Consider the following 25,464-nt stretch of genomic DNA (forward strand, 5'->3'; position numbering starts at 1 on the left):
GCGTTCTGCTATGCATAGACAATCTCAGGGTTCAATAATAGGTAGAGCCTTTAATTTTTAACGAATTTTTTATAATTCAAAAACTTAAAAATAAATATCTCCATAATCTAACGTACATATATGTGATACTTTCGTCAACAGTTTGATAGGGCTATTATGTATATATATATATATATGTATGTATGTATATATATATATATACACACATATGTAATGCTAGACTTAAGCGCCGTTTGCGCGGCAGTTGATCAAATGAGTACAGTAAAAAATACTGTGGATGGGTAGGCGCATTGATAAACGAGAGATTTACGAATTTCCGATGAAAAACTGCATATCTTATGCGCGATCTTCGAATACTCGCGTTATCATGTGATGATAATCGCGCAATTCACGCACGCATGTACGTACGTACACGGTGGGAAGCAAAACAGTTTAGACGCATTGAAGTTGGGAGTGCAACAAACTATTATGATTGATATGACTCACTATCGGCGGACTTGCGCAGTAATCAATTATGACAGGGCCAAAGTAATGATACAGGATATGAAAATAAAATTGATCAAGATATCGTAATCAGGGTATCCACTCAAACCTGAAAAAAAATTCTGATTTTCTAAGCAATTTGTTACAAATTCTAAATAAAATGAAAGTATTTTTAAATGCATCTTGCAAATAAATACATATTTATTGTGCAAAGTCCTTAATATTTTCTATTCATAAAAATATGTAAAATAAAATTAAGAATCACTGGAATTTCAATGATTAAATTTGAGACATTTTGAAAGAAACTGGATTCTAAAAAATAAATACTTTATATTGCATAATGTATCTGCATGTATGCAAATACTTTATATTACATAAAATTTTTTAATTTTATTTAAAAGAATCACTAACAAAACATAATGTATAACCGATACAAAATGCAATTTTTATCAAATCTATTAAAATAAATATCTATTTTAATCAAATAAGTTGTTTAATCAAACTTGTTTAATCAAATATTGTTGTTGCACCTAACATGCAGTAGTTGACTTCAATATTGAATATCGAATTAATTAATAAATTAATCGTAAAATAATTAATTAATAAATTAATCGTAAAATCAGTGTGCTCTGAAGCGCAAAAAATTAAACATTTAAATCATATATACAGAACAAAAGAGGATCTACTATAAACATAAAAATGCTAATATTTAAATATTAAACAGAAACTTAAAACAATCTTAAATATATATATATATATATATACATATACACACACTTGTCGATCCGACTCGTTTAGATAATCTTTGCGGTACTATAATCTATAGGTCATATCTAATATAGTTTGCAATACTGCCATAGCGAATACCGAAATGCTGCTCAAGTCAACAAATCGAAAATGCCAACAGAATGTTAATAAGTTCGCGCCTACGATTTGTATAACGCTATTCCTTATTAATTAAAATTCAAGTGAACAAATTCTGAACCATTTTTCTCTATGATTCTTAATAAAGAAAATATTAATAAATAAAATTCAGCCAATCACACAATATTTCTCTATGAACAACGCGATAATATTTCACAGGTTTCAAGATTACCATTATGTTTTCCGGGAAAACTAAAACTACGTGCTGCAAGAAACTTACTGCATGTTACTTCTCGTCTGTGACATCACAACCAATATGGCTACCCGATAGAGTCAAAATGAAATTAAAATCTGTCAAATAACAAATTTGTTGATATAATAATAAGCCAATATTTACAGCATCATTTGCAGTCATTTTAGCTCACAATCGATTATTACGCAAGCTTGTCAGTAGTAATGACTCTTAATCGTTGTTGTGCTTCCAACTTTAATGTGCCTAAACCGGTGTGCTTCCCGCTAGGTACAGTCATGTGTGCTGTACAGATAATCACAGGACGGTTGCGACAGTTTTTCCTTACATACTTCAGAACATAGAAAAAATACGACTAAGCGAACTTATAATTCATAAACAATAGATGATCAGACAGCTGTCAAAATGAGATATGTACATACACGTCAAAATTACATGTGTGTAGTAATTTTGACAGTTGTCTGACTGCGCATGTTCATTGATTCGCTTCGTCGTATTTTTCCGTGTGTTTCGAAACAGGTGAGAAAAACTGTTGCAACCGTGACCGATTGTACCATTCCCTAGATAAAAAAAAAAATTACAAAGTTTCTCAGTCTTACACACGTAAGGTCAAGAGATCGTTATAATTAGTCATTGTATTCAGCAGTAAAAGCAGCTTAGTAATTTGCTTTGTGATCTATAATTGAAGTTTAGATCTTTCATATATCCAGGAGAACCAGAAGCAATAATCACAAAGCGCTTAGTAAACTTTTTTTTTCTGCTCAACGCATTATAAGCCTATCATAATTAGAGTTATTCGAGCGATTTTCAACTTTATATATAAGACTGAAAGGCATGTAATTTTCCGTCTAGGGAATGGTACAGCGCACGCTGACTGTATTCTGATACATCCCGTCCTCTTATTCGAGCTTTTCACCATTCCTTCTTTATCTTCTCTTTGTTCTTTTTTTCTCTTCGTAAGGCGCAGTCGAACTGCATTTACCGAAATATCGAAACATATAAAACAATTCCACACGCTATAGATTTAACTTACACGTTAAGCACGTGACAAATGACTACTCTCGCCGTTTGCGGAATCGACACTTTCAAGAGTCACTCTCATTGTTTTGGCGTATCCCGAGATTCGTTATTACCATCGCATATTGACCGTGCACGTAGGTTTAATACTAATTTTAGAAGAGTTTTGTCGACGCGAGCGAGGTAACGCAGCTCGTTCTGTCTCTGTGTGTGTATATGTGTGTGTATTGTATGTGTGTTTGTGTGCGTTGTGTGGGCGGTGTGTATTGCTTTGGCATCATAGTCGGTGTAGTTCGTACATTTCGGCGACGTGCTGCGTGCCTGGAAACAGAAAGTCAGACACCATAATCTTCGTGAACGATCCATACCGCGTTAACGCGCGGTATCAGTTAACGTAGAAAACCGAGATCTATCCGTAGTGATTTGGAAGTCGCCGCCGTCACCATCGAGAGAAAGAGAGACTCGTTTTATTCTCCAGCTCGCACAGAGAAGAAGAGATTAGTATCAATTCAAGGCTCTCATATTTCCATCAAACCAAATTTGCGTCAGTTTGTTCTTTCTATATTCAATATTTTCTCTTCCCAATTAGTAAAACTTCTTTTTCAATAACAAGAATATGATATTTTTAGTGGTACTATATAGAATTTTTTCACGTAAGAGCAAGTCTTGTCTTCGTACGAGATTATCTATACTCTCGCTTACATGTGAGTCTAGAATTGATGTTATCATTTTTCACCGTATGTTGTCACAGAGATCAAAATCGTCGCTAGTGCGACACGAACGGTTTCATGCACAGACTATTAATAATGATGCGACGCTTCACCTCATCAAGACTCCCAAATTACAAACGAATGGTAGTGAATGAATTCGCAAGGCATTTAAATCTCGTTAGCATTTATTTCGCGCGCGCGCGCGATACCGTAAGATCGACGCATCTCCGATTGAATATCACTGATTAACTGATTGATTGTCTCTTCAAATTTGGGAGTACGCTTCATGAGGTTCACATGTTCCAAACACTCGGTACAACAATTGTCACGACGATTTTTCTAACGAGATTTAACTGCTATAATAATTGAGTGATTTTGACAGTCATCAAGATCGCACTAGGCCTAACATAAATATTACAAACTGCTTCTCATATCGTGCTCTGTAACAAATGAGTACAAGTGGTACGTCACGAACGTCATGCCGAGACAGTAAAGAGAGAGAGAGGGAGAAAGTTCGATTTGTGTGATTATATTAGCCGTAAAGATTTCATTGATTTTCGGAGCTGCGAACGATTAATTCGCGCGTCGATGAATGTTCCGATCGTATTTACGTATTGTGCGCGGTTTCGAAAAATGCGTTCTCAGTGTCCTTCGAAATGATCGTGAAAAAATTCCAGAAGAAACATTCGCGGTGTTCGCGAAACGATTATCAATTACACGCATAAATTTTACGGGAAAATTTCAGCAATTTCTCAGGTAGACACGATAGAGGAACAATGCATCTCGCTCGTTAGAATATGAAGAATGTACCGATCGCTTATGTATCTCTCGTGATTAAACCTGATTATAAAGCTTGTCGTGTTATCTTCGAAAAACGTACATTTCCGGTCGAAATCACATCTCGAAAAAGTTCCGTTTTATTCCTTCGGAAATACGTTCGTTAAAAGGTCGAGATATAAAATACTCGAAAGCTCTGTCCCTGAAAACACTATTATTTCACGGGGTATTTGGTCCATAGAATAAGATTGTACGACACTAAGAATCTTGGTTTGAATACTTTCTCTCACGGACGCCGACCATCTCAAACGTCCAATCGCGAATATCTCTAACAACAGTTAATAGGAAAACAGGCTATATATAAATATATGAATGTGTGTGTATATACGATCCAACGATGGATAATAAATCTGTGTGACAATCGTTAAATCGTAGAAAATAACGTATCCATCGTCGTGAGAAAGGTAGTAATAGGGCCAACGGGAAACATCCCAGAGAGGTGTCCTGAGGCGTGAGTCTTAGGCCACGATGCTCGGACCTAATATTCATGTGGATAAATGTTTGAAAGAATTTCCAGTAATTTCTAATTACTTTTACAACAGGCTCGAGAACATCGTGGACACAAAGCCCGAAGGATCTATTTGAGGGAACATGACGTCCGAAGGAACGTCTCTGAGACGCGTCTTTTAGACATGCGGTGGGATAGGCCAGATTCCGTGTCTCTCGTTCGCCCGCTAATACGCACTAACTTGCCGCACTTTGTTTACGTAATGCGATATTAATCAATACTGTTTACACATCAAGGGCTTGTTCACCGACGGTATGAAATTAACGTTTGTACACGTGTATATACGCGGGAGAGCGCATTATCGATCGCGCATGAACATTACATCACGTTCTCTGAAAGAGATTCTCTAAAGAATTCACTAGGAAGTTAAACACTTATGACATTTCTCGCGTTAATCGTAACGAATCGCCATCTCACGATCGTCGATGAGCGTACAAGCGAATACGATTCACACCTGTGTGCATTCATGAACTGCGTGAGGAAAATAAGGAAACACGTGTCGACAGGTAAAAATCACCGTTCGTCCTTTGAGATTGCACAGCTGTATTCGTGGAGTCCGTAGTTGATCGCGTTGGTCGCGTTGGTAAACGATTATCGTGACTCGTGGTATCATAACTACGGGATGTACTTGAACGAAAAAGAAGATTGCCCGAGCGTCATGTATATGTGTGTATGTGTGTGTGTGCGTGCGTGTGCACAAACATACATTTCCGTCGATACTTACGGCAATTGAGAATTTACGTTCGAGTGAGGGGATTGAAAGATGATAATCATCGAGATCGATCGAAAAGAGCTTTCAACAAATGTATCGCGCAGGAGAGCGAGAGAGAAAGCGAGAAAGACGTTCCGTGACATTCGTCGGAGGGATTATAAGTACGTCTCTGAAAACTCAACATCAGAGGCGGAAGCGCGGGAGGATTTTGTACATATGGAAATACCCCCACCGATAGCACTGTCCGATGTCCCCTCGCCGGTCGGGTAGTCGGAGACGATGAAGGACTGTTTCGGCTGACCTTGCCTGCAGCGACTCGTGCCGGCTCCCTTCAGGGCATCGCGCTCCGCTAGCTTTTGCTTGATGGCCTGGATTTTCTCCTCCTTCTGCAACACGTGAAGCAAAATAATAATCAAAGTGACACGATTGAACGACGTAAATTTTTATCGTCTGCGGGAATCGATTTCAATTATGATTATGTGTCAAGAATCATTGCGAATATGTTGCTCCCTTGCAAAAATGGAGAATGTGTATGATTTTTTTCGTCAAGACTTTTAAGAGGGATTCTCAAGTTGTGCAAGCTTCGAAAAGTCGGTTTTTCGTTTTTTTTCTTTTTTTTGTGTATTTTCTTAAAGATTGAACTTTTGGGAAAATTTCAAGCCTTGTTAGCATGTTAAGATTCCGAAAATTGACCGAGTTGTACGAATTTAACCTGAGCGCGATTGGCAATCGCGAAAAGGAAAGCAGAGAGAAAATATGTACAAGTTTCACAAGAGGCGAAGAAGAAACGACCTCTGCACGAGTTGAAAATAAGACGAGAAACTGTATGTTTCCTCACCGCAGCAATGAGTTTTTGGAGCTCGTCGTTTTCGTTGAGTAGTTTCTGGTACTTCTCCTCCTCCTCTTTGGATACTGCACCGTCCGGGTTGTATCTCGACTCGGATTTGTCACGGGGATGCCTGATCACCTCGATTACTTTCGGCACGAAGATGAGCGCCATGCTGAGGAAGCAACAGAAGATAGTGGCTAACGCCGAGAAGGCGTAACTCGCGTCCTGCTGGCTAGAGATGACCATTATCACAGGTACCGTTATGAGACACAGAACTACGATATTATATATCGACATTCCCACGTATCTGGAGTCATTTATCAATTTGATTTTTATGCTTCTCGTCTCGTAGGACAAAAAGAGTCCGAAAGCTAGGACGATGCCCTTGTAGCCGTAGATCAAACCTGGACAGAACATTTCAGAATCAGCGGATGGATTTCTTGCGCTTCTTCTCGACGCACAGTCGAGCGAACAGTGCGGGACGACATTCAGCTAAAAAATAAAACTTTTCAAAAAGATGTTTAATAAAATACTTATATATATTTCTCCTGTATTTATATTGTAGCCAACAGAAGACCAATTATAATCCGTCAAAGTAAGTCGCTCTTGGTAAGATACGCCATCCGAGAGATACTTTTGACTCTTTATCTATTGTTTCTCTTTACTGAAAATTTTAATGATAAAAGTATGAATTATTGAAAGTTAAAAAAATGCCTCAACTTGCCTGTCTTACAGGCAAAAGTTACAGACAAAACTAACATAATCCATATTTCTCTTAACGATAAAAGTGCCTTAAATGCGAGGACTTCTCAATCAATCGTTCTTTAACCTTTACAAGTATTTTTTTATCGACAAGTTTAGGCACATAAATTTACGTATGTATGAAAAAATGGCGCCATTTCAAAATATACCGTCTTCTGTGTGCTGACGTCACGAAGCAAGATATTTTGGGACGTTCAAACACTACATAATAACGAGAAATATAGAGACCACTCTTTGAAAAATACACTATTTAAAAATGGATATTCTTATCATCGTGTGTTGTTTGAATAAACATTCTTCCTCTCTACGCGTCAATGTCCCGAGTTTCGCTCCACTGTGCGACAACTGTGGGTCGACATACGCACCGATCCACAGGCCGTAATGTTCGCTCGAGCAATGTTCCAATTCGGGCTTGATCATCGCGTCCTCATCTCCGAAAGGAGGCAGCTCCAGCGAGAAAGTCTCGATTTTGCGGCGCAACGGATCGACCACCTGCCAAGTGACGAGTAGGATAATGTCCACCGACAACAATCCGCTCAGCATTACGTACAGCTTCCACGGCTCAATCTTCTTCTGTATAGACGAAACCTTTTGTTTAGCCGTCAATGACTAAAAGGAATCGAGAATAGGTTAAAGATGCGAGCAGGAACAGAAAACCATGCAGGATGGTTCCGTCTTCGTGACGACTAAAAAGCAGTCTCGTTACTAAGTGGAGAGGGGCGGGAAGCGGTACAATTTGTCTTTGAAGAGTGGAGTGGAATCGCTTCTTCCGCGATTCGCGTTATACCACGCAAAGACCACTCGTACCGCTTTGTCCGAAGGCCGGCTGCGATATCTGCTTCTGCGATTCACTTACTTTTCCCTGGTCGGCTTTCGCTTTCGTGGAGAGTCGGTGGACTCTCCACACCTTACTGAACATGGCGCCGAACGCCAGAGTGAAGCCGGTCGACATCGTCCACGCTCTCGCCTGGCAGATTATAAGAAACTGCCAGGGCGTGACGAACCTACCGTCAATCCCAATGAACAGCACCGCCAAGAAACAGCCTATTATGCCCAACAACATTATCGTATTAGCGGTGGGATGAGACGAATATATGACTCTGCGAACAAATGGGCGATGCTTATCGATTGCACCACAGGAGGCGGAGCACGAATGAGTGTTGTGTATACCTCCGGTGCCTATTATAGACGTTAAATATGATCAATCCGACGGCTATCACGATACCAAGCGCTGACAAGGTCGCCATACTTATGAATAAGGGCAGTGACACCGTTCTCAAGACGGTTCTTATTATCGTTCTGTCCTGCGGCACCTTGCCGCCGATCCATCGCTCCACGTTCCGCCACGTCAGATTGTCGCTCTGCGTATCGTAGTAGCCCAGCTTCACGTACTTGCCGTCGATCACCTGCTCGATCTGCGTCAGAGCGATCCGGTCGCCTTGCGAGCTGAACGCCACGTGACCCTACGTGAGAAGAGAGACGCGTGACGAACAGTAATTTCGAGCAGTAGTTCCAAATCGACTAGCTACATACGGAAACCCCGAGGAATTGGGTCGAGTTTACCGCCGCGTATATCTCGTCGGCGATCTCTTTGTTGTCGTAAGTGAAGTTCTTCAAGTTCTTGCCCATCTTGCCCAGTCGCTCCATGGTCCTGTTGAACGCTGACAGCGAGAAACGAGAGAATGATTACCACGTCGAATCGATGGAAAAAGAAAATTGGAGGGAGACTCACCCAATGCGACGGACCAGACCGCGTCGTAGGCGAGAGGCGCCTCCTGGTACCCTTCCGGGTATCGATTGTTGTCGATGTCGTAACCGTCGTCCTTCAGCAACTTGTTCAGTCTTTTCCTGAAGTCCTCGGCGGTCATGCCACTGATTGTCGTGTCGTTGTTCTGATTCCACATGAGCGCCTCGGTGGTGAGATGGCCCTCCGCCGCCATGCGCATCTGCTCCTTTGTGCAGGTGATGCCCTCCCTCTCCAGATTGATCTCGAACCAGTCGTCCTCGTACCAACCTATGAAGAACCACACGTAGGTCTTGCCGTATAGCTTCTGGTGATAGAGCTCGCAGAGTACCCTCCTCGCGGCCACCACGTAGAACAGGCCGACGACTATCCGCGCGTCCTGACGACGTAGATTCTTCACCGCGTCCGTTGGGTCCGAGAGGAAGCTTTGCCGCGTTACTATCTCGATCCCGGCCTCTTTGCAACGCGCTTCCAGGTCTTCGACGGTCTACGACAGGTAGGAGAGTCAACATCTCGCAAGTAATCCCGAGAACTGATATATCGAGGTGTCCTACTGAAGACATTTCCTTAATATCTTAAGAAAGTTTCGATTTGAGACATAATTGTCTGGAATTCAAGGACTGCATTACCGTTGAAAGACCGTAACCAAAGTCAGATCGAGTACACATGAAGGTTTGAATTCTCACCGATATGAACACTTCTTCGGCTTGCTGCAATATCGCTACCCGAGACCAGCCAAATTTTTGCAACAATTTGATTCTCGTGGGATTGTGTACGGTGGCAGACGGATGTGTCCTGAAGAGAGTCGGGAATCGATTTCGATCGGACAACGCTGGCGACGACGCACCATAGCAAAGCTAAGGACGAATAATTTCGGGTGTTCTCATACTTCTGAATGAATACGTGATGAATAAATAATGAAGTGGCGCAAAGTCCGACATTTGGTCGGACCAAGTTTAAGCTACTTTTTCAAATTCTTCGAGTGAAATCGAAAATAACGATTGATTTTTCGCTCCTATATAAAATAAATTCTGAATCGTCGGGTGAATATTTTCACTCGGAGAATTGAAGAGTGTATCTGTAGTGAATATATATAATATATATATAGAGGACTCCATTAATGCATTTCCTAGGACATTTTCAATCATTATTTTTAAATATTTCTGCATCATGAAACTTTAGAGCATCGTTGCTAACTCCTAACCGAATAATCATGATGCACGAATATTCAGACATAATGATTGGAAATTTGCGATATCTAGGAAATGAGACTGTAACAAGACAATTGATCCATAAAAGATTGACCGAGATACTTATACTGATGATAGCACTACTTATACTGAAGTAATTGATAGTAAAATTAATGAAGCATAGGTATTAGGCGTTAATTTCATCTATTTGTCAAATTGCTTATTCAGATGAGGAATTAACAATTCTAATGAAAATTTCTATATTATACGTGTCATTCTGCACACAATTTTTTAATTTATAAACATTATTAAATATTTAGAATCAATATGTATTGAATCAAACACAAATTTACCTCTAAAAAATTACTAAACAAAAAGTTATCTCTCATCATAAGTTTTATTTGTTTGTTTTGGTCAAGGACAAACATTGGTGATAACGTAAACGTTTTCTCAAAATTGTCCGATTCGCTTGATTCATCTGTACTTTCTTAGCGTAGTTTAACGCATTAGATATTTCACTCGTTTCTTAAGAAATGTAAACAACGAAGCGTTCCGATTTATAAGCTGGCAACACCTCGACAGTTGTCAAAGTTAAAGTGGAACTGGCAATACACTTTCACAGTAAATAAAGGAACGCACCCATAGGAACGGAATTCACTCTAAGTAAAACATTGCAATTTCGGTATTATTGCTTCGAATGAAAATACTTGTTTCAAGTGAAATGAGAAAAATATAATACTTACCACCACTAGATTCCACATTTTCGCCGCCTCAGCGACTGTGGTGCAAACCGTACTGCAGCCAGCTAATAGCATTAGCTTATAGGGTGGAAAGTAGAGCAGGTTATACATGACGGACGCGCCGAGACCGGGCTCGCACTGCAAGTGAAAAAGATAAATTAAAGGGCTGGCAATTCTATCGACGAGGCGACGACGAACCCGCATAAAATTTTACCTCGCTGTCGTTGGAATGAAGGTGTAGTCTGTATCCTCGTAACAAGTTCTTCTCGCGATTAACGTCCTCTAGGGCCAAGTGTGCGGCTGGCATACAAGCCTGTTGAATAAACGACGAATGTAATCCCGGCTGATTGACTCTCGAATTTAACGGGGGCAAATTTGTAGGGGAGAAACGCGCGTTCGACAGGTTCGGCGTTACATCGTGATTGAGGAACGCGAATATTTGAAGAGTATCAAAATTCCACTCGACAGAAAAACATCCAAGAACCGGGAAAGTTACTGTAACTTCAGCCCGGCCTAACGAATCGTTACAATTTTCGTTGCTTTTTTTTTTTATCAAGCTTTGAAGATCTTCCTTTAGGATTCGCGTGCATTGTATATATGCAAAATGAGAAAAGTAACGATTATATTCACTGTCCAGATAATAATGTTTGAAATGAAATAACTTTGTCACTGAAAATGAGTAAATAACGGTAAAAGCCGTTATAAATGACGCGTTACTTTCCAACATCGAAAAGGCGTTTTCCCGGAGACGCATCACGTCGTTCGATTTATCAATGGAAAATTGCATTCGCGAACAGAAGAAGGACGAGAGAGAAATGAATTATTAAAAGTTTATCCCCGAATTTCTCCGCGGATTCCGAGTTGCACACTTGTCGTCGAGTCCACCGGGAATTTATCTCACGAAAGTTCGGAGAACATCTCGGTTGACTCCGGATGGAGAAAAACGTTCCGGTAAACTTGCTCTCGTCGTGAGAACTCGGAGAATCTGATATCTTCAAAGTTTTCATGGCTTCGAAAGTTCACCGGAAATATTACTTGTGCTATCGATGTCGTCCGCGTTGAAGAAAGTTACAATGATTACAAAATGTACATTCCACTTTGACCATTCCGAAAGGAAGAACTATGACCCTTCGCGATCCAATTTCGGTAAAATCACGTTGATATGAATGACCCAAAAAAAAAGAAAAAAATGAAATCTTTTGTTTCGACCCCATGATCATTTCTCGTCATTTCGACGTTATGATTCTCCACTGTAAATAAACCGCGTTTACAACAATGTTATCGCTCTGCTTCATAAAAAGAAACACGATTTGTGCAATCGGTTGCCGCGTCGACAAACGTCCATCGACGCGACGATGAATCGCGCGATTGTTTCTTCTCACCTGACCGCCTTGCCAGCCGCCTTCGCCAGCGATCGGAAAGATACCGCCGATATGCAGGATATTCTCCTCCTCGTCTTCGGGCGGTAGCGATGCCTCGGTCCAGGGCACTGCCATTAAAATCACAATTAAGCCCAACATCGTGCATTGCCATAAGCCGCTCGCCATTCCGCAGCGTCTTGCTCTCTCGCGTGCGCTACAATGTTCCTCCCCTACGACATACCAGGTGTGGTGCACGTAAGATCGGTGGTGTGCAAAGCTGTCGAGAAGGTGCTCACTGCCATCGTTGCCCGATCGACCTCGTCGCCCGACTGATCGAACACCTTCTCTTTTTCTTTTTTTCTCCTTTTCTGAGTCTCGCGATCGCTCGTGATCGACTCTCTTTAGTTGTTCTGTTCTCGAGACTTTGACACCTGGTCGACCGACCGAACCGATTGATAGTGCAACCGTTTCTTCCCGAAACTTTCCGTGGAATCGGTAACTGACAGTCTCTTCTGTTTCGGGCGGCTTTCCTTCGCGCGCTGGGGTGACGCGATAAGACCCCCGTTCGTTCCTGTTAGTATGCACGCGCTCGAGAGACGACGACGACTCACGACGTCACGCACAGCTCGCTCGCGGTTTTACTCGCGCGCACCGCCGTCTCGCGAGCCTCGGGAATTCGTGTGGAAGCGAAGTCAGCGCGCTTCGCGGGCGTATTCATATTGATTCTAAACCCTGGAGGAACCTCGGCGGAACGAGTAGTGGGGATGAGGGTGGCTCCGTGAAAGCGCGAGCGCAAAAATCAATATGGCAGCGCCAAACAATTATCTCTCGCGACTTCAATTTCTTCGCGATATCGATGGAGATTTGAGATGCGTCCTCTAACGATCGAGAGGGGGAGAGGGAAAACGAGACGGATAAATGAAACGGTTCTGTCGGTAAGAGCACGATATAAGGTTGACTTTCATCAACTTTGGCTAAATTAACCAGCGCTTTATGATGATTAACAAACGACCAATTAGCTAAATCGATCAATGCCCGCGATTGATCGTTTAAGATTAATCATTTCATTGATGATACTTTTTACTATCATGGTTTTATAATAATCGACCAATTGCGGAATTGACCAATCGCATTGATCAGCCAGTGCGGTTGGTCAATTCTTTTCGCCGATTAGATTTAATCCATTATATGCGGGAATAGAAAACAAACCCACGATGGTTTCTCTTTATATTGTAATAAGTGATCTTTCATCTCAACTGGTTGAAGAAATTTACGCACATTGAAGCGTGAGAATCTCGCGCATCAGTGTGAATTTCTCGTGCAGCCAATTAAAAAGAACAGACCATGCGTTCGGAGAATTCCATCCTTGTCGTATGAGGGACAATACGTACGCTCCCCGAACGCAGCTCAAAGAGCACATCAGCTGTTTTCATCAAAAATGGTTGTGCCGCTTGAATAACGTAAATAACGCTGTATTGGAAATATATATTCCGCGCGGAATGGCCGCGCAACGTGCGTTACCGCAAAACAAAGAGGCCCTATTGAAAACATACACGACACGACTGAAGGATGACGTCAAGTCGATGCTCGAAAATTTTGAAGGTAAATCCTAACCTCTTTCTCACGTCGCGTCTAGACGATACTAATCTCAATAATCGTTCTTTTCAGAGATAATTAAGCTCGCGAAGGGTGAGAATGACTCGCATCTATCACGAATGACTCAATGCGAGCAGGACACATACGAGATGCACGTCAGAGCGGCCAACATGGTGCGCGCTGGCGAATCGTTGATGAAACTAGTCTCCGATATCAAGCAGTATTTAATTCTGAATGACTTCCCGTCAGTGAACGACGCGATAGGGGCAAATAGCACATTATTTAGGAGTAAACAAGCCGAATGCGACTCAAAGTTGGCTTCTTTGAGGGACGATATGGCTGCAGATTTATACGACTTGGAAGAAGAATATTATACCTCGATATACAAATAACAGTATGTGCACAAACCGGAATTCCCCCATCTGTGCAAAACTGAACTGGACCACGATTCACCGAGATGTAATTTATCCACTCATCGGTCTGTACATTTGTTTAAATAAATAGAATTAATTTTGATAATACACCACTGTTTGATCTCATGGAGAATCATAGAGTCGTGCGTGAGAGTAAATTGTTTCTTTTTATTACTTCGATTATTACGTGACACACAAATTATACATCACACGATACTTCTACAACGGTAGGTAGGTATATTAAAGAAGGTAGTAATATAAATCCAAGCTTCACAGTTATTAATAGTCATCTCACGATCGCTTCCACTTATTATTTGTTTACTTCATGATACTGATCACTGTACAACGGTAATTTACACAACTGTCGCGGAACTCCACTGTATCGGAGATTACGTTATTGCCATAATCGTGCGAATTGTCTGGTGAATTAAAAGGTGGAAAAAATACGTACACTTTTCCCGATGCAATTGGAGGTGACTCGTTTTTGATTAATTTCCAAAAGTTCTCTGCATCGAGAAAAGGCGTTGTTGTTTGGAAACTCGGTGTACATTTTTTTCCAATTTGGAGACACCGCGCACGAGTGTAATCTCACATCGCGTAATTGTAACGAGATACAAACAGTGGTATCGATAACCACTCGCATACTGCCGCGGGAAATCGGTGATTATGTTGTATACTAGCAGAAAAGAGATTAACTCAAAAATATCACAGTGTAAGACACAACGCTGTGACACACGAACGAGTCTTTTAATCGATGTGGTACACCACAAAATACTCAGTGAACTAGTACAGCATCTCTCTCTCTCTCTCTCTCTCTCTCTCTCTAGACAATATTGAAAATCTAACAAGAAAAAAGGAAACAATAATACGCGCGACAGGAGCAGTTTGCATTAAATGCGCTCTTACAATAAATTATCCTTTCATCACACTTTCTTTTCTCTCGAATCAGTTCACTGTCAAAGTGATAAAATTGTAATGATATTAATAACTACATATTGCTGCAATCGCACATTATTAAATACGTACACGAAACAATAATTTTTCCCTTCTCGTATATCCGTGGTGACGTAACCGTTTGAAATACTACGTAGATGAAAGAAATTGAAAAAAATCGAAGGAAACAAAAGAAAGGAACGTAAATACGAGAAAAACCGATTTCTTAAAGCAACATAATTTCTTTTCTTTCTGGAGAAGTCTCCATTGATCTATCATCTTGAAACAACAACGCGCTTTAAGATCCACAATAATAATTTAGTATTTACAAAATTCGCTTAAAATTAACGATGATAATATTAAACCGACGCGTTTTCAACGTGCCTCCCCTACGCACCGGAAAGCCATTGATTTTACGTACGCATGAACCTTGAAAACTAAACGCTAACTCGACACGCATCGTGCGTGCGCGTGATACGCGCTGTAATAATGGTTCGATCGTCGCAAGGCATACTCTCGTGGTACGACACACACACACACACACATCCACTCTCTCACACACGCACACACACACACACACGGTACAAATGTGATGAAGTTCTGAAATTTACAATTCTTACACAGTTTTGCCGAACCGGAGAGAACCGCTTATTATACATATACATTAAATATTACTAAGTAGACTTATGTTCTACTTTGGCAAAAACGTTTACAAATCTAAACTCGAATGCATTTCCTGAACCTTTTTCTCTCTTCTTTTTCTCGCCACCGATTGAATCTCCACGACATTCAATCGCATTCTCGCGATTCCTCCTCCACAAAACTCACGCAAAATTCTGGCCTTTTACTGGCAGCTTGAATCATTCACAGCTTAGCATTAAAGTAATCTCAAAAAAGTTACAAAACTTGTAATCCTCTCACTAACTTTTCTATCCTATAAAGTATGCCAGAAAAATGTGATATGCTCCTTTACTTTTTAATCCTCCGCATAACAGAGTATCAGTGCTGGAGTCTCTCTCTCTCTCTCTCTCTCTCTCTCTCTCTCTCTCTCTTTCTCTCTCTCTCTCTCTCTCTCTCTCCCCCCCGTGCTATTACAAAAGCAAGAAGAAAAGGATGAAGCACTAAAGTGTCTTGGCAGTTTCGACGATTCGTTATCTAGGAAAGTCCGTTCGTTCAATCTATCATAATGACAAAGTAAATGCATATAGTTGGAATGATACTGTTAGTTCTTACTTAGTAATTATCTAAATAAACGCCTCGTTTTCGGAAACGACGCACTCGTAAACGGTGATCGCGCCTTTTAATCTTTCTTTTTCCGATTAAAGAAAACAGGATCGCTTCGTTTAAATGCATCAAGTTGGCGATAAGTGAAATGTTTGTGGTCCACCGGTGTCCGATTACGAGCGCGATACTTGACTCGCTTACTGTATAAAAAAAAAAAAACTTGCTTTATGCGGTTGTGAGCATTCGTCATGTGTTTTCTTTTATTATTAAACTTCGGTATATAATATTAGTGTCTCGCATTTGTAATTCTTTTTTTCTCGAGTTTCTATCGCTGCTAGAAAAAATACTCCTCAATTATATGGATTTCTTCTAGATCTTTTCGTTCTATTGCCGCGGTAGGACGTTGTTGAGCCGTTGTTAGCGAGGACGCTTCTTTTCAGTAAAGAAGATCCCCGGTCGTCTCAGAGCCCCACGCGCCCGCATCTTGAGCAGGCCTCAGATAGTCCACTTCGTTTTCAGTAGTTTGCCCCGTGGGCGCCGACGCGGGAACCACTATCGGCACGGCCCTGGTAACGCCTAACTCGAAACCTTCCGACGTCAGGTCCACTTTACTAGGTGTGTAACTGGCTAGTCCGCTTCCACCTGCGGATATAACGGGTGCTTAAGTAACGACGTATCTAAACAAAGCTTATGAAGATATTCCGCTAATTTACCGACAACTGTCGGTACGTGTGAAAAACTTCCGTTACGGAATAGCACCCATGCAGCCCGATTCTGTGATTTCTAACGACGGCTAGCGACGTTACAAAATCGGGCTACTGAACTTTTAACGACGTTATTCCAGTGTTGTTGCTTTCTGTTATATTTACGCAACGACGACACTCGTTGACAGCGGTCTGTTTACACACTGTTTACCGTCGGTTGACAGAATAGCATCCCATGTTAACAAAATTATTTGTCACGTTAAGGATTGGAAAGTGCGGCCTTACCAAGAAGAGATGGTATGCTCGTCGAACCGGCCGTCGAGGAAGTTTTATTGTTGCTGGCGGTGGATTGCTGCTCGACGGAGGTTTCCGCACCGCTGCTTTCGCCTTCGAGGATCGACGCTTCGCTGGGGTATTCGAAGGTGCGGGTCGCCGTGTCGTCGAACTGTATCCGGTGCTGAAAGCACAAATAAAGCGGTCAGTCGATCGAATTAATAGTTCACGCGGCGACAAACAAACGCTCGCAAGAGTGAATTGATTTATGATGCACGCGGAAGGGATTACTCGAAAAATCTATCATTCCTGTCCGCTGCTACATAACGTCCGTCCTTCCCTAGTGCCTGAAGCTCAGTGATGAAGGGTTGTGCGCATCGACGTCATAAGAACACGGTGTTTTCTTACTTGTTGTTATCTTATTATCGAGGGATGGGGACAATCATAACAAATTTACTTAATTTTTCTACTTAATTATAGTGTTGTCAAAGATTTTATCCATTCCTTAATGTAATCGACGAATGTGTTTACCTTACGAAAGGAAAAAGGTTAATATGGAAAATATCGACTCTAATAATGTTACTTTTATCTCCAGTTTCCCCTATACGTACCGGTAATCGCCGGCTCACAAATGCGCCGAAAGTACATTCGCATAAGTAAACACGTATTACGGAGAGCCCCGCGGCTAATTTACGTTCGCCTTTGCGCATTTGGCGGAACGCGGTTAGTCGTGGAAAAATTTAGCAAGGCGAGCTGCGTTGCAAACGCGCTCGGCACAAACGAGATATATACGCGGGAGAACAAACAACGGCACACAACAGCCGTGTAATGTAGCCTCGAATAACAGTAACCGGTCACACTCGCTGCTTTTTCGACTGCGTGAACAAGAGGGAAACGTCTTCGCTCGTCGTGCGAATTGTCAAGAGAGAAAGCGCTTATATCTAATGTAACTGATTAAATGCCTCATTCGTCGCGGAACGCATCGAGAGCCGCAGAAAACGGCACCTCAAGCGATCCTCTTTCTTTCGAATAACGAAATTTTGATGTTGCTTCGCTTTAGATAACATTTGCGCCTACTTGGATGGCCTATGGATGAATAAAAACCAACTTTGCAAACGATATTGCATAGAAAATAGCAACTTGATAGGAACCGGATAAAGATTCGGTAATAAGAAATGATGTTCCCTCGCGACAAACAGCATTCGTGTGAACGAACATTCAGCTACATTGAAACTCAGTTGAAACATATGAGAGCAATCGAATAGAAAGTTCCTTTTGTAGGAATCTGTTTCTAAAAAAACCGAGTTTTTGTCTGGTCCCTAGACAACGAAAAATTTCATTACATTAACAGAGTTGTATTTCCCGTGTGTTACCCTCCCCCCCATCTCTCTTTAAATTCTACAGATATAATTTTAACGATACCTCGAAAAGCTAAATAAATGGTCTCGGTATTTCGATAATTAAATATCATATAAAAGTATTCGAATAATCTCTTTTGATGCTAAAAATAGCAAAAACGGAAACTTAAGACGCATCATCAAAGTAGGATTAAATTTTATTCATTAGAATTCAACGTATCTCTTGCCATCCGCTACTATACTGTAGAATTAAAGATTTGACAAAGGGTTTAAACAACATTTCAACTTCGGATTGTTTTCCGGTCCGGTAGAAATAAATTACACCGGATATCGTCTCGGCATGCGTTGTGTGAAAGACGTTTCGGAATCGATGTTAAGCGAAGACGTGCCGCCGCGATCTGCGCGGCGTTCACGACCGGCTTATGTCAGAGCGGCGGTAACAGTACCGGCGATTATTTCGACTAGGGGTTGACTGCTCGCTCGCTCGGTATAATTATATGTATGCACCGTTCTTTCCTACCGAGGCGTCTCTCGGACGAGAGACCGGACAAAAAAAGACGAATCGATTGATTCGGTAGTTCTTCCTCGGAGGAATTCCCGTATTCGAGACGGACGAATGATAATCGCCGTCGTTCCTTCCTCGCGAGACGAAAGACTTTCGAAATGAATGAATGTGCACCCAAGAGACGCGAAAAATTCCTTTGAAGCGGCGTAATACTTTCTCTAAAACGGCGGCCCACTTTTTTGGACGCCTCGCAAATTAGCATTTTTTCACAGAGAAGAGGCGTTTTCTCTCCTCTAATTCGCGATCGAAGAAGCAAGAAAAATGGGAGGTTTTCCTCAACACACTCTGTGCGAAGTGGCGATAAACGCGACATTGTCGATTGGCTGCATGCACATTCAAGATGGAAAGTCCTGTTCGAACGTGCGATAAGACCGGGGACGGCGAACCGCTCTAGGCGAAGCCGCTGACAAGAGACGCACGTCCATTGGCCGCACTGCTATTGATCTTTTACGAGAAGAATACAGCGGACTGTGTTGGCAATCGATACAACTTTCGTTTCGCTGTCGGCCCTACTTCAACCCTTTCGACGACGCACCCCTCTTCCGAGAGTAATTCGAAAGTATCGGTCTATACGCGTTCGCGATATTGAAAAAAAAAAAAACCATTAAATGTGAAAATATTTAGAATCAGAAATTATTTTGTCAACATATTCGCACAACTTATTGCAACAGTTCAGCTAAAAAGAACAGACAAAATTGCTCTTAGACATCTCAACCGGATTTTTAACGCGACTGAATTCGTTTACACGAATGTTCACGGTAACACAGAAATATGATTTCTTCTCATCGAGTTTCCATCTGGTCAGGAACTGATATTATTTTCCCGTGCAAGTGAAAATTTCGGAAATCCCGACGTTGTGTGTCTGGACGAATGAGCACGTAGAATCCCAGCGTGAATTCCACGCGGCGAAATATCAGCGTGACCTTTTGCATTAGAAGGATATAATAGCAACGGCCGCGAAGATATCGTGCTTCCTGATACACCGAAGGCCGTGGATAGGCAAGCAGGAAATTTACGGTCTCGCCGCGTATCCCGTCAGGCCGGCGTGTATCTCGGTTTTCCGCGACAATGCTAAACGGTAGACCAAAGGTCGCGGCAAAAACTGGACGCATCCGTTATGTCCCAATGAAACGGGCGACGTGAGATTGAGCTCTAACGAGCCGAGGGCAATTTTCAGAAACGTACCATCTGCCGGGATAATTTGCCTGCTCTTCCGCGCGGTACTTTGCTTTTTGAGCGCCGCAGTGGCGGAATCGCTATGCAAAATCTCCTCCTTCTTTAGCTTCAACTGTCCTCAGTGGCATTTTACGATTGATAGATGATTGAATTCGGTTTAGTGCAACAAACTCATTCAAGGGGACGCCCTCGACCGCCGAACAGCTATGCATCGCCACCACCAACGATTAGATCGTTGACAAGGTGAATTACTAGAGATCCCGTTATCGTCTGGCGCATCCTACGCGTTTAATTTACACTCGTGCGAAACGACCTAGCCGATGGCGACGCTCGCCTCAAAGACTCCCGTTACATTGCATCGCGCGAATTCTACGTCACGGATGTAGACGTCAATCAATGCGTCTCAACGAACGACGAAAGTAAATTTCGCGAAATTCGATTCAGCGAAGGAAGCGTTATTCTCGTGCGATAATAGTCGCGCGCGCTCGAGTCGTAAACACTTTGACACGGCGTGCCGATAAAAATTGTTTAAAACACACAATGTTGATTTGCACGACCGATTACGGCCGATTTGTAAATACACACGTTCGCTTCGAATTTCGATGACTCGGTGGGAAATCGCGCGGAATCGCAATCGCGTGACTGATTACCAAAGCCGAAAGGTGGTCAGAGAATTTACGCAAGGTAGTCTACGAGATGATTGTGCAATGTTTGTTGTTGCCACGAACACGCCGGATTCTCGCGATACAATGTATTTTCCTTTCTTTCGTACACTTCCATTGATTGGCAAACGAGAGATTCAAATTGTTCCTGCTGGAATTCTGTTCGCGTTCTCTATTTTGAAAACATATTATAATAAGATGCAAATCGCATACAAACCCCCGTTATACAGGCAAGACAAATATTATCACTTAACAAACTCAAGTTGAAAGATTGTGGACATTTGTCGAGGGGAGTTATTAGGTACTACGCGGACTTTGCGTGCATCGCGAGCTAGAAGATGCAAAGTAATCTCCCAGTCATAGACGTTAGATCGTATCGCGACTACGGTATAATACAATAAAATGAAGACGACGCAGAAACGAGAAGAACGAGTTTCCCACTGCGAGACCGAAAGGTATGCGATAGCATGCGCGAGGAATTCCTCAGTTATGCCCTTAAGAGACACGCGTTAAATACGTGTCTTTGTACCTGGCAGTACCTGGTGTATCTCGAAATTTATACATTATTTCGCAGATCTTTGGTGTAACGCTATATTTTTTATTATCTCCCTTTACGCTTCCCATATCTGTTACTTTCTTAGGTTCGCGTAAGTATCAACGAGACGGTGTTTATATCGTAAAATTCGAGAGAAAGAGAGAGAGAGAGAGAGAGATATTAAATATGCAAACTGCAATTAACAGTCCACCTTTTTTTCCCGCTCTTCTCACAATTTTCTCCATCTTCAAGTCAGAAGCGACATCCGACGATAGGTGAGGTAAGTAAAACCTTGGATTCATGGATCGTTGATCCAAGAGGCAATGGCCGCGTTTTTCAGCCGAATACCATTCCGCGATAACTCACGGGAAAGAAGAATTCCACGTCGTAATGTAATGCGCGATCGGCGTTATTCCGGCGTTTCCATCAATCCGACACGGTGCGCAAACACTGAAATAAATTCCGAGGAAACACGATGCAAAATAAAACAGGGATGGCGATCTTTGGACAGTCTTTGGAGACACAATTAATTAAGGGGACAGCACTCTTGAAAACCGAAGAATAAGTCTAATTTTCAAACACTGATAACCAAAAGCTAAGTAAAACGTTAGCAATTTTGAGAGCTGATTTCTTCACTGCTGATTGTTTCACGATAAAAATTTATTGGTTAAGTGCCCAAATGAATTCGTTGAAGAAATCGAGCTTTTCTTTACAAAAAAAAAAAAAAAATCATAAGCATGCCAATCTTCGAAATATTCGCTATTATTTATATACTTTTCTCCATCTATCAAGTAGCTGACGAATCCCCTCTCGAGAAAAGCCAATGAAATTGTCAATGCGGACCTCTTCCACACTTTTAAAGCGTATATCAGCCAGGTGGTGCGCGATCGAAACAGATGATAATCCGAAGGTGAATAAGCCACACATGAACTTACCATCTTCAGAAATAAATAGTCTTAAACCCACTTTTCGTCGCCAGTAATGATTTTGTACAAAAATTATCCTTCCTCCTGTTAACATCGCCGGATCATCTTTGCTTGCTGTGCGGAATCCGTCGGCCTAATTTTTTAAATAGCTTATGTAAGCGAACGGAAGTCGATTGGTTGTAACGCAAGCTCATTTTGATTTTCACTCAACAATTGCTCAAGTTTCTCAAATTTTTTACCTCCTCCTTAAAAAGGGAGATCGACAAGTCTCTCGTGGCCGATAGTGTATCGCGGAATCATCCGTCGACGTTTATTCCCATAGTGCACGGTAGATTAACTCGATCGACGAGGCGCTCGAAAATCACCGCGATACTTTTACTTACAAATTGCTGTTTTATCGGTGTCGGTAATAAGCTGCGTCGCGGAACGTCGCGTCGCGTGAGAAAGTCGCGGAATCCAGGGAAATGCTCGATCGAAACGATTGCAAATTCCGCGACAATTGCATCGAGTGGACTGTCGTCTCGAAGACTGTGAGAAATATTTCAACTTGCCCGCAATTCAAGTCAAATCCGAGGTTTAATGATCGCAAAATAAGTAGAATGTTAGAGAGCCCGGATTGAAGAATAAGCGTACAATCGCCGCGCACCTCAATGCGTTGCGATAAATGTTATCGTAAAAATTAACGAAATGCTTAAACGCGATATTAATTATTCAGCACATTTCATTAAGACGCACGTCTTACCCCACTTTCCACGTATCGAGAAAACATTTTGGCCGACCGGTCTGCATATTAACATTTAGAACGGCTTCGTTCGCAAAACTCCGTGTTTCGCACACATTTCATCGCGCTGCTATCATGCCGGAATTTTGGAAAAGTCATTTTCCGAGCGTATAACACGTTCAGTAGCCGAGCGAAATATCGCGGATATTAATATCAATATTTATACAATTGCGTTCTCCGTGCCGAGTCCTCTGATAAGTTATCAGCGTCGCGAGTACATATATCGCGACGTAACGCGCGCAGTCAGCGCGCGTTATTATGGGCTCGCAACCGCCGTAGCAGCACGCATCTTTTATAAACGACGTTTGTTTCGCTTATCCATCGCTTACCATCTATCATCGGCGATAGACCTTATCGATATTATAACGCCGTACGAAAAGATAATCATAATTTCGGCGCGCAAAATTCCGAGAACGATAAGGCGAAATTTCAGCCCGAAGTTAAACTTTTAATTCTACAATACAGTAGGAGCTACGATAATAATATACACATTTTTAATGTTACGACGTTTAGTAGCGCACGTGTAAATATTTAAAGTGTTTTACGTGAAAAATATCTTCCTCTCGGAATGTTGCGTTCAATCAAGGCGTGAAACCGACGTTTGTGAAAAAAAGATCTCCAAGAAGCAGCAGTTGCGCTGACATATTGCGCGTCTGATCTCACACATGGTTAGAACAGGGCGGCTCTTGTTTTCTCACGCCGCAACGGCGATCTTAAAAATAACACGAATCTAGCCGAATCTAGCTAATCATACGGTCGATTAGATTAGATAGTCGCGAAACTTGCGCCTCATTGATATACCGAGTATTTAACACGAGCGAAAGATCCGCAATATGAACGACGCAACAATTTAATGTCGCACTATGAATTATGGATGCTCACTCTATATAAGAATATATTGTGTGTATCGGGCAAATATATCGTACTAAATCCGCTTATAAACTCGGCCGAATGCAATCTTGCTGTGAGCGCCATTTCAGAAATTAACTATACGGTTTTTATGCGGAAACTTTCGGAGTGATCCTCGTATTACAATTCTTACCACGACGTTCTTGAGACGATCGACCTTGGACGAAAGATTCGATCGCTCACTCACCTTGTGATTTCGTGGCGTTCGCGAGAGGTTGCTGCGTCCGTTGATAAGAACGTTGTCGTTGAGAAACGACACGTCGCAGGGTGACGGCGGACCTCCGGAGATCTCCCACTCGGCCTCGTCGGTCGTCGACGCGTCCAAAGTCGCGTCCAGCACTATGATACCGCCGTCGCCGACCTGGTGGACAAATTATGAAAAATAACATTATAGCTGACGATAAGCTTGCCACACAAATTTCTACGTGAGAACATGTCCTTCGTTCATATAGCCGATAGGATCGCGAGATCTCACTTTTCCGCTTTATTTTCCGAAAAGAGGCGCCATCACGATCCGAAAGAAAATTCACCGGGAAAGTATTTTCGTTGCGTGCATTATCGTACCAAATTATAGACTGCGCTTCCTTTTCCCACCTCTTTACAATCGCAAATTATCCCGAAACGATCTTCGGCGGGGTTACATCCATTCCGGCGTTATTTATCCTCCCTTTGTTAACAATGATTCGCGGGCGGTGTGTGCGTATTCGACGTTCATGTCAGTCGGTTATTACCGCCTTTCAAGACTCCCGTGAATGGAACATCCTGTCGGGCCGGAGAAAGAGGGAGAGACGAAAAACGTGAGTGGGCGACGCGGGATAAACACTCGCAGGGAACGTGTCCCCAAGCGGGCCTCTTCCTCGCGAAACTTTGTGAATTTCACATCTGTCGAGCTCGCGTGTTCTCTCCATATCGTGTTTACTTCAATTTCGTGAGAGAAGTATCACTTGCGAAAGACGTGTTTTCTGCAGGAAATATGACATCATCGCGGATATTTAAATTGGGGATTGTTCGTGAATCATCACTGAGATCTTTGTCCGAGAGAGACTTTTGGTAAATTCCATGTTGAGTGGTCTTACCAACGACGATTTCCGGTGCGATCGATTTTTAAAAGTGATTCTATTTTTTGGAGCTAATCTTTCCGGAGGCCGCCTACCCGCCGTCGTGAACGTTCGTTGATCCGAGGAAAAATGCGGTCGGAGATCATAAGACGCAGCCGCATTACGGACGAGCAGCGGTCGAGGTCGAGCGACAATATAATATCTGTAATATTTGAATATAAAGCGAATGCGATGAAACGCAGGAGAATCGATCTACGATCAAACGAACGAATGATCCCGTACTATCATTTCTCCCGTCGGATCGCAATTGAGGAAAGAACGCGAGGAGAAGAAGGGGGGGGGGG

General features: G+C 42.2%; 3 protein-coding genes across 5 annotated transcripts in view; 1 reads left to right on the forward strand and 2 right to left on the reverse strand.

Annotated features, from left to right (window-relative positions):
- Window positions 1–1,113: 1,113 nt before the first annotated feature.
- LOC106742969 (gamma-aminobutyric acid type B receptor subunit 1) lies at window positions 1,114–12,777 on the reverse strand. 3 transcript variants are annotated; one of them, XM_014616374.1, is made up of 13 exons: window positions 12,249–12,773; window positions 12,029–12,135; window positions 10,861–10,959; window positions 10,650–10,784; window positions 9,403–9,573; window positions 8,705–9,203; window positions 8,506–8,633; window positions 8,143–8,435; window positions 7,829–8,072; window positions 7,338–7,545; window positions 6,220–6,614; window positions 5,614–5,767; window positions 1,114–2,935 (listed from the first exon to the last, which is right to left on the reverse strand). In XM_014616374.1, the coding sequence occupies exons 1-13, from the start codon at window positions 12,307–12,309 to the stop codon at window positions 2,892–2,894; spliced, it is 2,538 nt and encodes an 845-aa protein (XP_014471860.1). In that variant the 5' UTR covers window positions 12,310–12,773; the 3' UTR covers window positions 1,114–2,891. The 3 variants fall into 3 exon arrangements, with proteins under 3 accessions (XP_014471860.1, XP_014471858.1, XP_014471857.1); XM_014616372.1 differs by having other exon boundaries at window positions 7,338–7,581; XM_014616371.1 differs by having other exon boundaries at window positions 1,114–5,767; window positions 7,338–7,581; window positions 12,249–12,777.
- Window positions 12,778–13,391: 614 nt separating this feature from the next.
- Window positions 13,392–14,124, forward strand: LOC106742970 (mediator of RNA polymerase II transcription subunit 22). Its single transcript, XM_014616375.1, has 2 exons — window positions 13,392–13,609; window positions 13,676–14,124. The coding sequence occupies exons 1-2, from the start codon at window positions 13,507–13,509 to the stop codon at window positions 13,993–13,995; spliced, it is 423 nt and encodes a 140-aa protein (XP_014471861.1). The 5' UTR covers window positions 13,392–13,506; the 3' UTR covers window positions 13,996–14,124.
- A 40-nt stretch (window positions 14,125–14,164) lies between these two features.
- Window positions 14,165–25,464, reverse strand: part of LOC106742968 — a 22,389-nt gene continuing 11,089 nt past the window's right edge. The window contains exons 2-4 of the mRNA XM_014616370.1: window positions 24,250–24,423; window positions 17,163–17,334; window positions 14,165–16,815 (exon numbers count right to left, since the gene is read on the reverse strand). Of these exons, the coding sequence (XP_014471856.1) occupies window positions 16,610–16,815; window positions 17,163–17,334; window positions 24,250–24,423 (552 nt within the window). The 3' untranslated portion in view covers window positions 14,165–16,609. The remainder of the gene's footprint in view (window positions 16,816–17,162; window positions 17,335–24,249; window positions 24,424–25,464) is intronic.

The sequence above is a fragment of the Dinoponera quadriceps genome, unplaced genomic scaffold (assembly GCF_001313825.1).
Source record: "Dinoponera quadriceps isolate SergipeBrazil2010 unplaced genomic scaffold, ASM131382v1 scaffold946, whole genome shotgun sequence".
Lineage (NCBI taxonomy): Eukaryota > Metazoa > Arthropoda > Insecta > Hymenoptera > Formicidae > Dinoponera > Dinoponera quadriceps.